Source organism: Aulostomus chinensis, chromosome 4, assembly GCF_037954235.1.
Source record: "Aulostomus chinensis isolate RoL2024-O1b breed Wild chromosome 4, RoL_Achi_v1.0, whole genome shotgun sequence".
Lineage (NCBI taxonomy): Eukaryota > Metazoa > Chordata > Actinopteri > Syngnathiformes > Aulostomidae > Aulostomus > Aulostomus chinensis.
The window spans coordinates 9,754,634-9,769,580 of NC_141323.1; the positions used below are offsets into that span (position 1 = coordinate 9,754,634).

Here is a 14,947-nt window from a genome sequence, read left to right on the forward strand (position 1 = left end):
GCCTGATCTCCACCCCCACAACAAACAAACACACAAAACTTGTCAATTTCCTCAATAAAATACATTGAGTTTCAGGGGTCAGACCCAATATTCCATCAAACATTGGCAGTTTCCAAGTCATGTGACCCAGTAACAGGTCCAAAGCAGGACCAGGTATCAGGACCAGACATATCAGTACCAGGTATCAGGACCAGGTATCAGGACCAGACATATCAGTACCAGGTATCAGGACCAGACTTTTTACACTTTCTGTCTTTTATACACTTTCTGTTTAGCGACAGGCAGCACAGGACCGGTGTAACGGACCGCGCCGGTGGGGGTTCGGGTGCCAGGTTAAACTATCTGAACCGATCTTGGAACATGAAACTCTCTCTTATCCCGAAGCCAATCGGTGTCAGCGCTCGTCCCTGCGCGGACCAATCAGAGAGCAGCGCATGTTACCGGAGCCGGGGTTCCACCTGCTCCAGCCGGACGCAGCTGCGGGTCCAACACCTGTCCGGTACCGGTAGCAAGGACCCACACACACAGTGACGGTGGGAAACACTCTTAAGTGGCGGTTGACGTCACTTTAATGCTGGAAACTGACCCGCCGGTACCGTTATGGCTCGGACCGGCACCGGGACTCTCCTCCGCCGCCGCAACATCCAGCTGGAGTCCTTCTTGAAGCGGAGCACGGGGCGCGCCCTGTACGAGCGGATCCGAACCTCCGAGCCGTGCGTGGTGGTCTCGGACTCGGTGAGGAGAGTCTACATGCACGTGGTGCTGTGCGACGAGCGCGTGTACCTGACCGAGTACGCGCCGCGCACGCTCACGGCGGTCGTCAGTTTCAGGCGCGTGCGGGACATCGAGCTGGTGAGTTCTCGCGATGATATTCTTCAATGATGCCACGGTCTGATGGATGTTAACGCGAGTTTAATCAGGTTGATCTCATTATTACTTATTTGTGATTCCCAACGTGTGGGGCGCGGCCCGTTGGTGGTCAGCCGGAAGTGGTCATCAGTCAGCGACTTGTTTGAAAATGTCCTGTGGCGCTGGGAGTGGCTGTAGACGTTTGTAGCCAGACAGCAGGAGATGCTGTCCTCCTAAATGATTGATAGTCGGTCAGCGGCCATGAACAAGCCAGCGACAAATGAAGCGATGCATGGAAACAACAACTCTTTGTGGGAAAACGAAATCGCATGGTCACATTGGGACTTAAGTCAGTCTCCCTGAACACCTGGGCCCTGAACACCTGGGCCCTGAACACCTGGGCCCTGGACACGGACGTTCACAGCCTCCTCTCATGCCTCGCCACAGGTCAACGACCTTCCAGACTTCCTCCGAGGGAAGGACAGACAACTCTGCCAGCACATCCGCATCACCTATGTGAATGAGAAGCCTGCAGGGAAGGGCCATGATTGGCTGAGAGACAGGTGGGAGGGGCTTCCTCCAGCTGCCCCGCCCTCTCACCAAACCAGTCACTGCCCAACAGGAACTCGCCCCGTAGAAGGTGGAACATTTACCTGCTTGAAGTGATGATGACCTGACAGATGATCAGCTATACATCATCAGGAACTAGAGAAAATAAAATGTATTTTTGTAGTCGAACAGGAAGTTAGCATGTCAGGGATGAGGTACGTTTGTAGTCCAACAGGAAGTTAGCATGTCAGGGATGAGGTACCTTTGTAGTCTAACAGGAAGTTAGCATGTCAGGGATGAGGTACGTTTGTAGTCCAACAGGAAGTTAGCATGTCAGGGATGAGGTACGTTTGTAGTCCAACAGGAAGTTAGCATGTCAGGGATGAGGTACGTTTGTAGTCCAACAGGAAGTTAGCATGTCAAAAAAAAACTTGCTGAAAATATGAAGTTTGAGTCAAAGAAATGTGGTCGTTTTAATAAGAGTGTAGCCAACTGAAGTGGCGGCGCTAACTTTCATCATCCTGTGTTTTCATGTCTACAGGGTGTCCTACGCAGAGGTGAGCTCACACACTCACACACACACACACACACACTCACACACACTCACACACACACACACACACACACACACACACACACACACACACACACACACACACACACACACAGACGATCTCCAGGCTCCTGCTGCCCTTCTTGACTAAACTTTGTGCGTTTGCTGTGGGTTTGATGAGACTCTGTCTGGGAGTCGTGGAAACAGACAAACTCTGTAAACCTTTACAGCTGTGCGGGGGGGGGGGGGGGGGGGGGGTGCACGTACCGGCACTTCTCTGTGTCTGACAGGTAGAAACGTCCCGCTGGTTGAGTGAAAGCTGTGTGGTTGTAAGCTGACCCTCGCCTGCGTCTCAGGTGACTGCTAACTTATTCACCTGCGGCTCATTGCTGCAGCTCACGTGGAGAGCAGGTCAGAGTTCACCTTCAGGGTCTGTTTGTGCCTGAAGTGGACTTAAGGCCCGTAAGGAGGAGTGTGTGACATCATCATCACCCCTCAATATCTGTTTACGTCACTAAAACGCGTCTGAACGTTGGCTGTGTTTCTTCAGGGCGGCGCACAATGTTCCTTCTGCTTCCTGTCTGACCCCGGAGACTCCCCCCCACCCCCCCTCCTCAGCCACACCCCTCCGCCCCTCCATGCCCCCTCGGCCACCGTCAGACCCCAGATCCCACGTCCCTGAGCCTGGCCAGGTACTGACATGTCACGAGCTGCTTCCCTGCAGGACACGCCTCTCTTTTCATTGCATTTTCCTCAGTGGCCTCCATCTCATGTCGTCCATGTCAAATCCTTCTCTGGATGAAACGAGTTGTTCTCTCCTCTGCACCTCCATATTCAAATAATGTAGGGGTAGAAAATGGTTCCTACGTGTTGATGGGATGTTTCAGGTAGCGGGGCGAGTCGGTTCGGTTCTGGCTCGTGTGCTGAGACGCGGCCGTGTGAGCGTCAGAGAGGAGAAGGAGGCGGAGCTGCACCTTTACACGGTTTCGCCGTCGTCCAGACTTTACTTCCATCTCCAGAGCTCCTGGAACAGCTTCATGATCGTGAGTGACGGTGACGGAGACTCGGCACGCACCTGCACAGCCTCACGGACACACAAATGCACAGAATATCTGAGGGTGGCGGATTAATCTTGAAAGCTTCACTCAATCTTGAAAGCTTCAATCAGCAAAATTAACTTTGACGCCGAGAAATGGCAGCTTTGTGACAGCAGAGAACACAAACTAAATGCTGACACGCCACTAAATGACTTCATTCTTCATGTCTCGTCAAAATGTGTCTCAAAAAAATATGCAGTATATCACTGATGCTGCTGGAACTGCGACCCTGAGAGACCTCCCACCAATGTCACGAGAACAGCTGTTCAATTCCAGGGATTTCTCTAAACACACAGCTGCATGGACATATTTAACATGCGTGAACGTACACATGGAAATGTGAGCACACGTCAGCAGAGAGCTGCGCTTGACCTGGTGTGCAGCGCTGCACATTCACTTCCTGTGTGTGTGTGTGTGTGTGTGTGTGTGTGTGTGTGTGTTCAGAGGTCCACTCTGTTGTTGGACCCCCTGTCCAGACTGAATCTCAGCCCCTCACCTGACTCCTCTCCAGCAAACAGACATCCTGCCGTCAGGTAACAAACCCGGAGTGCCAGGTGCTGATGTGGGCGTGGCTTAGGTTTGATCATCTCGTTGAGAATCAAGCCAAGCGCTGGATTATTAGTCACCTGGGGGGGGGGGGGGGGTCCTTTTTCCAGGCCCTTAGAAAACTCAGTGGCTCCCAGGTTTTAGATTTTTGACTCTGACAATGATTCTTCTTGTTCTGATTGGTCGCCGTTTTATATAGTGTTCATTTTATATATTGTTATATATATTATTGTATATAATGTAATGTATATTGTTGTGTATATTGTTGTGTAGTTTTATATATTGTTTTATGTACGTTATATTTATTATCTTATCAACACAGCAACATTGTGGTGTTTGTCCTCTGCCTGCTACATGTATGACATCATACTTCTCTACGACTAAGACTGGGATGTTTGTGTGTGTGTGTGTGTGTGTGTGTGTGCAGCTGGGAGAGGACGGTTCTCCTGCACGGTCAGCTGACCTGCGAGCTCCTGCAGGCAGGAACCAGCGTGGAACATCTGTACCTGCCGCTGCAGGAGCTGCAAGGGGCCGCTCAGCGCTCGGTGGCCCTGCGCCGGCTCTTCTGGAGGGTGAGGCGGTCTGACCCTCTCAGTGAGGGTGAGGCGGTCTGACCCTCTCAGTGGAGGGTGAGGCGGTCTGACCCTCTCAGTGAGGGTGAGGCGGTTTGACCCTCTCAGTGGAGGGTGAGGCGGTCTGACCCTCTCAGTGGAGGGTGAGGCGGTCTGACCCTCTCAGTGGAGGGTGAGGCGGTTTGACCCTCTCAGTGGAGGGTGAGGCGGTCTGACCCTCTCAGTGGAGGGTGAGGCGGTTTGACCCTCTCAGTGGAGGGTGAGGCGGTCTGACCCTCTCAGTGGAGGGTGAGGCGGTCTGACCCTCTCAGTGGAGGGTGAGGCGGTCTGACCCTCTCAGTGGAGGGTGAGGCGGTCTGACCCTCTCAGTGGAGGGTGAGGCGGTCTGACCCTCTCAGTGGAGGGTGAGGCGGTCTGACCCTCTCAGTGGAGGGTGAGGCGGTTTGACCCTCTCAGTCCAGCATGACTCAACATCATCTTGGAAACTGGCAACAAAAACACGACGACCATCAGTGTAGTGCATCTCTTCTCGAGCAGCGGGACGCAGAGGGATCATGTGACAGGTTTTCTGTGTGTTCCAGAGCGGCGAGGTGTGTGCCTTCCTGGTCCAGTCTCTGGAGGGATCTCAAGGCCTCAGTGGACTTGATTCAGCAGATCTACTACTGTAAGCGCCTGCCTGTGTGTGTGTGTGTGTACCAGTGCAGCTTGCTTTGTGAGGGCTGGTCTGAGTTTACACCATCTTTGTGGGGACATTTTGGACCATCTTCAAGTTCCAAGACACATTTGAAGGACAGTTTGAGGGCACCTCAGTTTTTTTCCCACCATTTGACAATTTTAGAGCATTTGTGAGATGCTTTGGTTGCTATGATACAGCCTCTGGCCGTCGTTCAATAGAGAACGAACCAGTCAGGGAGAGAGCACGTGATCATGGGGGATCATCCTAGGGAGGAAAGTCATCTGGTTCAAGAGCGCCACCATCATATTAGTTCTTTGTCCCACCCCTCTTTCACTGTGATTGGCTGGATGTAAAGTAACAGTGACGAGCGACTCTTAAACAATGCATGTATGTTTGCCTCAGTAAAGAACTCAGACCTCCAGGATGTAGTGTCTAGCAACACGCCAACATTCAGTTGTGTGTCCAGTATTCTAGTCGCGGCGCTGCTGTTAGTAATTTGTGGAGGAGGAAACTAACACCAGCTCCATCTTTGTTAGACTGAACACACTGACGGTCCAGACGCTCGCCGTCATGTTCAGAGAGACGGAGATGGAGCCGTCCAGACTCGGCCTGCTGTCGGCCAACAAGTAAAGCAGCATCGCTCCAGTTAAATCCTGCTGGTTTTAGATGGATGGGCTCTGATTCAGAGGTGATTTTCCCCCCCTGCAGAGGCGCCCTGGCCTCCAGAATGCTGCTCGCCTTGATGTGTGACCCGCAGCGCCTGAGCCAAACCCCTGGAACTGCCAGGGAGGTGAGATGAGACCGTCTCCTACAGCATCAGTCTCACATCGCCGCTGTGGCAGTGGGGTTGTTGACCCTCCCCTGAGAAACCCGGTCTGTCCTGTGCTCTCTGGCTTCAGCTCTTACTAAGCGAGTATCTGGACGCTTCCTGCTGGCTGCTGGCGGAGCTGCTGCTCGTAGGCCAGGAGGTGAGTCCTGACAAACCATTGTCCGGGGGCTTATTTCTTCAACCTGGCTGAGAAAAGCTGAGTCCCGCTTCAACTAATGACTTCTCCTAACGACAGCTAGCAAATCACCTGACACCTGGGTGTGTGTGTGTGTGGGGGGGGTCTGACAAATCGACGGGTGACAACACGACTCGAACTGAAAAGATTGTGGTGGTCAGAGGTCCCTGTCAGGGGCATACAGCCCTGGTATGATCCGTCTTGGTAAAACAGGACGATGAGGTTCAGTTTGTATCGTTGGATGGACTCTGAAAGCTGCGTCTCCTGTCTGCGTGTTTCAGGCCAGCACGACTTCCCGTGTGGGCAACTTCCTGTCCGTAGGCTGGATCCTGCGGGTCCTGCAGGCTCATCCTCACCTGGTAAACCCTTTCCTGTTGTATAAAATATCAATCAGCCTTCTATCTCCCGCTGACATGCACGCGTACCTCCGAGCTTCTTCAAATTAAAAAAAAATGTCACGGGGACTCAAGGATGAACTGAGGTGATACCGGTGGTCAAAGGTCACTGCGACAGGCTCGTGTCACACGGGCCCAGCGCAGGACGTCCCACCTGCTGGACAGATGGCGCTTGAGCTGCTCTACACGTTGTTGTTCCTCATTGATGACAGAAGTTGGTTCAGAGCTGGCTGGACTCTCACTGGCCTCCTTGTCCCCCTGCAGCTGCCCTTCATGTCTTTCCAGGCCCAGCAGGTGGTTCTGGTTCTGTCGGACCTTCAGGGATCCGTCCTGAGTCCAGCTCAGTCTGTTCTGTTGTGCCAGCGCTGTCACCTCCTGCTGGCCTGCCTGCAGCACAACAGCCAGCTGGCCCGGGACCTCCAGTCCCACTTCAGAGAGGAGTTCAGGTTAGTTGGTGCTGCTGCTCCTGAGGCCTTCAGGGACCTGCGACGCCCCAAGGAGACCGTGACCACGTGTGACTGTTTCCAGGTATTTTGTGCAATGCTCGTCCGTTGAGGAGAAGCTGCCTGCTCAGTACCCCATCAGCCAGCCGACTCGGCGTCTGGTCCAGCAGATCCGGACTCGAATCCTGCACACCGACACTGCACCTCACTGACGGGACCTCCTGCTTCCAGCCGGGACAAACTGGAGTCAGACCACTTACCAGCAGAGTCACTGGGTCCCTCAGCTGCTCTTCTGCCCAACACAAAATTGCACCACCAATAAAAGTACAGTCAAAACAGCAAAAACTGCAGAAGGAGAGAACATTCTAATGTTCATCCACAGCTCTCGGCTCGTCAGGGTGGAAGCACGCGTCCCGTTAAGGTGCCTTTACACCTGCTGCAAGTTTGATTTCTGCGTTGCGTTGACGTCCAAGGTCACGCGCATGAATGCTTCATGAGTCGAGTTTTAGATTTGTGTGAAGCTCTCGAGCGGCGGCGACCTGCCTTCTCTCGGTGTGTTTAGGTGTATTTACCTGTGACCCCTGTGTCACTCTGCTACCTGATCAAGTATTAAAATAATAATTCCACATTCTTCATATTTCACAGTTCTTTTTTTACCTCTGCAGTGAGAGACAATGACGTTGTACCAACGCTCTGAAGAATGAATCAGAAGCGTTGTGTTCAAAGTATCACAGCAACTCAGAAGTGTGTGGCGGACGATGAAACCCCTCCGATGGAACCCACTGCATCAATGACATGATTTATTACACAAACAGGTTCAACAACTGCTCTCATGTTAAGTGAATTATATTAAATTCCAGTAGAGAACAAAAGCACGAGATCAGAATCCTAAACATTCACTGTCGTGTGAGGAGTCTGATCTTGGCGTTGTACAGTGAAATACTCAGATACTTCCTCTGATCAATGACCTCTTTGATTCTGGAGCTCATTAAACAAATCACGTCTGCATCTGCGTCAAAGTCAGAGTACATGGCATTGATCTCAGCTGCCGGCGTTCACGTGTCCTTCGCTGTCCAGCTGGCGTGTCGCTTCCACTTCAGTCACCAAGGTGCCAAGTATTCCTCTTCCAACTGTCACTCCAAATCTTTAGCTCAATGTCTTTTTGTGAGAAAATATTCTAAAGGTGAGAAGTCACCTGAGTGCAGCCCTGAGAAACGTGGAGTTGGCCACCAAACCGTTAGCCTGCTAGTCTTAGCTTAGCTTTTTGACTGCTTGTGCTGCTGGATACGGCTTATTTTTGGTCAAATTTCCCAAATTCTTTTCCCTGAAGCTTTTACCCAACGTTCCTGTATCATTAAAGACTTTTGTTTTTGAACTAGACCAATAGACAAGTGATCAAACTGAGCCAAGATACAAGAAATAACGCTACGGGAAATGATTCCAAATGTTGATTTCAATCACAAACTAAGAAAAAGTCTTTAAAATGCTTGTTTTCAGCAGCGAGAAATAGGATCTAAAAAGGTACTTGGCAAATATTTGGGAAGGAGAAGGAAAATTCCTCCCTCGTCCAGTATCAGGACTCTTTGTGAATCCTCATTTTGGGAATGAACACTATGACAAGTAAACACATGATTCAATCAAATCAAAGTCACATGCTAAGAATAATCAGAGTTTGATTAAGCCTGCAGCTGCAGCTCAGAGCGGGAGAGTGTGGTGAGGTAGAACATGGAGGCTGGCTCCGCCCCGTCATCCCTCACATCCTGGCTCTGGGACTCCGGGGGGAGTAAAGCTGCTGCCACAGGAAGGACAGGATCTTCTTCCAGGAGTCTTCCTGGGCGTCTGAGTGGGGTTTGGTTTGTCCTCCCCACAGTAACGTCACTGAACACAACCCAACATGAACCCAGCAGCAGGAGGATTTACAGTTGTGCCTAAACGACCCCAAAACACAACGTCTGCAGGAGGAAAACTCACCTTTCTCTTTTTTGCTGCCCACCATGAAGTTAGTGGCTCGGAAGTGGGGCGAGTATGGCGGCTCGATCAGGTGTCCGGTGTCAGGGTACGCCAGCCTGGACACCAGGTGCGCTTTCCCAGCCGTATGCATCATCTGGGCCATCTGGGGGTCAAAGGTCAAATGGAGACAGCAGACAAATGCTCCTGAAGCTCAGCTTAGAGGCTTCCACTGACGTTAGCAGTCGTGAAGAGCTGAGAGCTTGTTCCTGTTGACTACAGATGAAGTAAAGTGCTTAGTGCTCAACCAATCAGAAGTGTTCGGCAATGTTGGCCCCACCCCTTGAGTTCCTGAACCGTTGGAAAGTACAACCAGCCCAAGCAGGGACTTTTCTGGGGGGAGGTCAAGCACCCCAGAACTAAATCCTCAAAAGGCTCCAAGTTCCTGTGTTTGAAATGCACATTAAGGTCCTCATGTGGATAGAAATCCAAGTGTGTTTGTGTGTGTGTGTGTGTGTGCACTCACGTCCTCCGCAGCCTCCACGGTGGCGTGGTTCTGATCGTCCAGACCGTTGACCAACAACACGGGGCAGTTTATCCTCCTCACCTAGCAGAGTCCAACCACCAGAACACATCAAGTCACAGATAAATGAGCCAGTGTTTTCCTACTGACTCCCAACGTTCCGCAGCACCAAGGTCAGACGGACGCGTGAGTTATTATCAGTGGAACGAGTTCTCACATCCAGTTTCTTTGAGGGGTCGCTGGAAATGGGCAGGCCAATGTCTCGCCAAATCTGGTGGTTGTTCTCGTCCACTCGCACCTTGCGGAAACCCCTGGCGTCACAGGGAACACCTCACATCAGTCACCGGTGCATCTGTATCAACGTTACCGTCACAGCAGGATACCGACCCCTTGGCTATTCCGTGGACGCCGCCAATGATCGCATCACGTGGATAAAAATGGCTGCCGCTGATGCAAATGCAACAGCTGGGCTGGAACACAGCGACACATCAGATCCCCACTGTCACCATCAACCTGATTTCAGTCAGGCTAAAGAAGCATCGCTGCGTCTGTTTACCTTGGCAACGGCGCTCTCAGCTGCCAGACGCAAAGCCACAATGGAACCTAGAGAAAGACCAAAAATTCCAACTCTGTCCGGCATCACCTGGGGGTGTTCCCTCACCACGCTGAAGGCCGTCTGGGAACAAGGAGAGAGCAGGAGAACGTGTCAGTATTTGTACCTCCAAACGCTGAACCCAAGGTGGTGATCCACCGTCTACAATAGAAAATGACATGCGAACAGGAGCAGAGTCTCTGACACTGGGAGAACGTCCTCGGCTCTCCATGCTGATGGACCTGGCGGTGGCTGAGCTGGTCCTGATGGACTCTGGTCCTTTGAGGAACCCGGAGGACTTACGAGGCTCAGCACTGAAGCACGAGTTCCACCCACATGACGTCATTCTGCTTCTCCACTCATTTATCTATGCGCTTTGGTTCATCCCTGAGTTCCCGTCTACGTTTTTGTAACTTGAGGAACGTCCCTGACGGTGCTCCTGAGACGCTAACAGATGCTAACGTGAAACAAACCTCAAAATAGTTGAGCTGTAGTTCAGCTGTCTGCAGCTCTCCGGGTTTGAAATACTCCAGCGCCAAAGACATGTAACCGTGAGATGCCAGCAAGGCCGACCGGTACTCCAGTAGCCCTCCACCTCCTCCCCACATGTCCAGCAGCCCGGGGAAGGGTCCTGGACCTGACCCATGGAAAACCAGCTTAGCGTGAGGAGGTTTTTGAACAAAATGAATCACCAAAGTGCCAGAAGGGACAGATCCAGGTGTACCTGGAGGTATGAACAGGGTCCCTCGGATGCCTCTCTCCTCCACCGAGGTCCTCTTGACCCCGGGAGCCATGTACCATCTCTCAGTGAGCACTGAGGCCAAAGGTCGCAGCTCTCGGAAGCCTTCAGTCACATGACCACCGTAGACCGAGATGTTGACCAGCATGGGACTGCAGACGTTCATCTTCCTCAGCCTGAGACCAGGAGACAAGCAGGCTAGCGTCACTGATAAGACCAGGCCAAACCTCATACTTGAAAAAATCTGGTCTGAGAGAAACCTTCAGGTCCTGGGTCACATGACCGGGAAGGGCGAGACAGAATGTCTTACAAGAGAGGAAGTTTGGAGATGGAGGCAGAGAGGAACATATATGTGAAAGAACTGAGACACAAGAGGAGGCGGGTGCCATGATCGCCCAAACAAGCAACGCGAAAAGAACTTGTAGAAGAAGAAAGTTAACGATGGACTGAGATACCAAAATGGCAGGTCAGGCGTTACCTTAGGCCTGTACGACTCCCTGGGACGGGACGCATGCTCCACAGTAAACCCATGGGTTCTTTTCCTTGATACGTTCCTCCAAAACTCAAATCCTCCGCGACTAAAAGGACACAAAACAGCCAGCAAGCGAGTCAGTGAACCAAGAGGACCAGCAGCTCCCATCACGCCGAGGAGGGGGACCCACCAGACACGCTTCCTTCGTGGTCACTGATGTAGTGGCCAAACGCCTGCCAGTAGTCCTTGTCCTCCGACTGGTGGACCGAGTGGAGAGTAACTGGAGATCCTGGGGGCAGGTTCTCCACCATCACCAGCAACCTCTCATCCACCAGGGCCCGAGTGGGGCGGACGGAGAGGACTGGAGGGGCGGTCTGAGACATGCTGGAGACCCGGCCGGGAGGACTGGATAACACCTGAGGGTGAGTTCAATGAAGAAAGCATGTAAGTACAAGTACATCAAATGCTGAGTAAGTACCTAAAAACATACTGATAATTACTACTCAAGTAAATAAAAACTACTCCATCCCAGCCCACCACCGGCTCCATTTCCTCCCATACTTTAGTTGAGAGTAAGTTTGGAGTACTACTTTGATTTCATGTTCACAAGTACCTACAAGGTACGACTGAGATTTGCTCATGAACTCAAAAGTAGAATGAATGGACAGGATTTTCCTCTCCGCCCACTGAGCCGCACCTCGAGCTGTCAATCATTACACAACAATCCAGCACATTGAGGCACCGAGGACCACTGGCTCCTACATAGAGCATTCACATAAAAGTATTAAAAACAACTTTAAAGTAATAACAAATGAAGTTTTGAAAACTCCACTTCGTTTGTCGGCCACTGGGACCTCAACCTGAGGCAGAATACTGCAGTCTTCCCGTGGGCGAGTACACCGACCAGCGTGTACTTCAGGAGGAGTTACCGCACCTCATCAGTCTCACCGCTACACTTGAACACGGAACATTCATTCACTCGAGCTGGTTTATCTGGCGGGGAAACTCCTGCTAGCTTAGCCCAGCGCCCCGGGGAACGAGCTAGCTAGCTAGCCCGCCAGGCTGGAGCATGCCAGCGCCTCACCGCGCTCACCTGCAGCCGCATCACGGGCATTAATAACGGTTAAAAGTTTGGTCAAAGTCCGGCTGGACACCGGCGGTGAGGACATGACGTCTACCGGGGTCCAGCTGCGTTCGGGTCCCTCTTTTCAAAGGTGTTCGTCTTCTATCCTCTTTTCAACCAACGAAGAAGACGAACCTTCCACTTCTTTTAACGGACATTTAAAAACGTCTCCCGGGACCGGGATTTTCCCCCGGTGCTGCTACCTGATTGTTGAGGTCGTCCTTTGCACTCCGCCGGAAGCAGGCCGCGGGGGCGCGCGAAGGAAGGAGCCAGGCGCGTTCACGTGACACCAGCGGTATTGGTGCTGATCCAAGGTTGTTAAGAAAAAAACAAGAAAAACAAACCCTCACAATTCCCGGCGGGTTCAAGGTGACAGCTTCATAAGCAGCAGTCGTACGTCATAGCCACCATTTTCTGTGTTCAAGGGTAACGACGGGTTGAGTCAGGTGAACATGTTTGACACCCTCCGGCCTCCTGGACATGGACCTTCTGCCGTGGGTTCCGCAGGACCGGTTCCAGGTCCAGATGAAGCGGACCTGTGCGCACCTATCGGCTGCAGTTACACATTCTGGCCACTAGATGGAGCCGGCGTTTCGGTGACTGAGTGAGACCCGGTGCGTGTCCGGCTGCTGATGTCGCCACAGTAACATTTGGCCCATAATAATCCCCGGTGAAAGAGGTCGGTGTTCCCAGAGAGACATCTTCTCATTTTCCTGGAAGTTCGCACAAATAAAAAAAGTGTTTTTATTACTTCCGTGATTTGAGAGAACAAACCTTTGCACTCATGTTCATGGTCTTCAGGTACAGAGGTGATGCTGTGAGGAGTTCACTAGACTTTTTTGCGACGTCTCAATTGCTTTTTGAAACGATTTTTATATATTTTTTCTTTGTACTGGAAGTTTTCGCGACTCCCTCCCTGGAGAACCTGAATCTTTCACCTTGTTATTCCTCTCTCATGTGGGTGACAGTGAGAACAGCACATTGGCTGCTTCGTGATGTCTTCTCCATGAATGCAGCATTCCTCCAGCGTCCAGCGCTGTCATAATCAGGTGGACGTCCCCGTGTCCCACCTCATGACCATGAAAGTGGGAGGTCACATGATGTCAATTCAAGAGGACAACCCTTATACGGAGGTGGAGGCAGCATGTTCAAGGCTACTCAGGGGAGAAAAATGTTTTACAGCTTATTTGGGTAGAAGGAGTCTCGCTGTGACCTTTGGGGACTCGATGATTTGTTCCTCCAGCTAGCAGAGAAATGAGTTAAAGAGTAGTAGTCGTAGTAGTAGGCATACTCTCAAATACCTGGAAGTATTAATGTGCCAGAAACTGCAATCTACTTGATTGGAGTACTGCAGTTACGAGTTAGCCAAACACGCTCAGCAGACTTGGGAACAGTCTTGTTCTCTGGAGCTAACGGGCGACGAGTGGCCTCATGTGCTGGGGTTGCCTTGTTTTTGCTGTTGCGGTTACCGTGGTAACAGCCGCCCGCATCCCCTGCTAAGCCTGAGCTATTTCACTGGCTTAATCAGCCTGACAAGAAAAACATTTTAATGGAAACACTTTTTATATCCTGGAATGTTTTAGACGAGAGGGGCGCACAAGCGACGGCGTCTTATCGGCTCATTCGATCAAAGCTGCTGCAGTAAACCAGGACACTGGTGGACTCTTGAGGGTAAATCAGAGGTCCTTCATCGACGGCAATATTTGGGTGTAATGCTGATATTCCAAAAAGAGGAAGTTCATGTCAGGACAGTAAAAGTTTAATTTGTTTGTCTCTGTTTCGGTCCGGCACACATGTAGCACATGTATAACTTATTTATAATGAAGTCAACAAATTTGCACAAGAAATATTGATATGAAATTGTTCACAGCTGATATTCAAACATCAATGATGTCACTTCATCACGTCATAATAATCGTCAGTCGCGCCTCCATCCCTCATGTGGCTGGTTCTTATTATCCCGCCGTCACTGCACAAGAACGCCGCCATGTAAAGTCCCCACGCCACGTGAAAGCAGGATGTTCCCCAGATGTTCCCCAGATGCTCCCCGGCTTCATGCTGCTCTCCCGGTCAGACAAGCACCTCCATGCGATCTGCAGCTCCTCAAACTCGTCTTGTCTGTTTAATTCCGTCAGTATCTTGTGTGGAGGGCAGAGTGTGAAGGGAGGCGATCGCACAGGCCGGTGCTGCCTCAGCTGCTCCGCCTCCGCGTTCACGCCGTTACATCACTGACATTTAATGTAACTGTTGGAAATAAAGATAAAGTAGAAGGAGGATAAAGTCCGAGCAGATTCCAGGTAGTTTGGATGGCACTCTACTGCAGCAGCTCGTGGAACTCGAGTGTTGTACGTGTCCAGGAGTAACTTGTCAGCGCCCTGAGTGGGTTGGTCACCAGGGTCGTCAGCAGGTGCCAGAGTTTCTGATGCAGGTTGTCAAACCTGAGCGAGACACATTGTGAGCCGTGTCAGCAGCTCGGCTCCCGGCGCCGGTTCACAAGTCCTACAAGTGGATTCGCCCACGGGGTTGGGAGAGACGACGGAGCGCAGTTTGGTGGAACAGTGTCTCACAGACAGAGACGACCGATTTGATGGAGCTGGAGATGTCCTGTGGCCACGAATTCATCAAATTATATTTTTGCCCTCAACATACATACATACATAGGTAATACATACATACATACATAGGTAATACATACATACATACATACATACATAGGTAATACATACATACATACATAGGTGATACATACATACATACAAGCATACATAGGTAATACATACATACATACAAACATACATAGGTAATACATACATACATAGGTAATACATACATACATACATACATACATACATAGGTAATACATACAT

At 51.2% G+C, this 14,947-nt stretch overlaps 2 protein-coding genes across 6 annotated transcripts; one reads left to right on the top strand and one right to left on the bottom strand.

Moving 5' to 3' along the window:
- Window positions 1-261: 261 nt before the first annotated feature.
- On the top strand, window positions 262-7,627 carry c4h12orf56 (chromosome 4 C12orf56 homolog). The gene is made up of 14 exons (XM_086201647.1): window positions 262-852; window positions 1,297-1,489; window positions 1,940-1,955; window positions 2,502-2,643; window positions 2,839-2,994; window positions 3,493-3,581; window positions 4,022-4,166; window positions 4,748-4,830; window positions 5,379-5,468; window positions 5,551-5,632; window positions 5,742-5,810; window positions 6,128-6,205; window positions 6,506-6,687; window positions 6,770-7,627. The coding sequence occupies exons 1-14, from the start codon at window positions 601-603 to the stop codon at window positions 6,894-6,896; spliced, it is 1,704 nt and encodes a 567-aa protein (XP_086057773.1). The 5' UTR covers window positions 262-600; the 3' UTR covers window positions 6,897-7,627.
- LOC147262620 (peroxisomal succinyl-coenzyme A thioesterase-like) lies at window positions 7,515-12,360 on the bottom strand. Of its 5 annotated transcripts, none has more exons than XM_086201649.1 (11): window positions 12,284-12,360; window positions 11,148-11,373; window positions 10,964-11,063; window positions 10,471-10,661; window positions 10,220-10,383; window positions 9,711-9,830; window positions 9,542-9,624; window positions 9,372-9,465; window positions 9,158-9,238; window positions 8,656-8,797; window positions 7,515-8,562 (listed from the first exon to the last, which is right to left on the bottom strand). In XM_086201649.1, exons 2-11 carry the CDS (start codon window positions 11,338-11,340, stop codon window positions 8,438-8,440), a joined length of 1,293 nt encoding a protein of 430 aa, XP_086057775.1. In that variant the 5' UTR covers window positions 11,341-11,373; window positions 12,284-12,360; the 3' UTR covers window positions 7,515-8,437. The 5 variants fall into 5 exon arrangements, with proteins under 5 accessions (XP_086057775.1, XP_086057777.1, XP_086057774.1 ...); XM_086201651.1 differs by having other exon boundaries at window positions 12,216-12,285; XM_086201648.1 differs by lacking the exon at window positions 12,284-12,360 and adding an exon at window positions 12,051-12,271.
- Window positions 12,361-14,947: the final 2,587 nt, after the last annotated feature.

What these genes read in the sequence shown, in the direction of transcription:
- c4h12orf56 (XM_086201647.1), top strand. Translation starts at nt 601, where the DNA reads ATGGCTCGGACCGGCACCGGGACTCTCCTCCGCCGCCGCAACATCCAG. An exon ending in CCTGGAACAGCTTCATGATC is followed by an intron (nt 2,995 to 3,492) that starts GTGAGTGACGGT and finishes GTGTGTGTTCAG; the next exon opens with AGGTCCACTCTGTTGTTGGA. An exon ending in AACAGACATCCTGCCGTCAG is followed by an intron (nt 3,582 to 4,021) that starts GTAACAAACCCG and finishes GTGTGTGTGCAG; the next exon opens with CTGGGAGAGGACGGTTCTCC.
- LOC147262620 (XM_086201648.1), bottom strand. Translation starts at nt 12,071, where the DNA reads ATGCCCGTGATGCGGCTGCAG. An exon ending in GTCCACGGAATAGCCAAGGG is followed by an intron (nt 9,466 to 9,541) that starts GTCGGTATCCTG and finishes CTGTGACGCCAG; the next exon opens with GGGTTTCCGCAAGGTGCGAG. An exon ending in GGGCAGCAAAAAAGAGAAAG is followed by an intron (nt 8,563 to 8,655) that starts GTGAGTTTTCCT and finishes GGTTGTGTTCAG; the next exon opens with TGACGTTACTGTGGGGAGGA.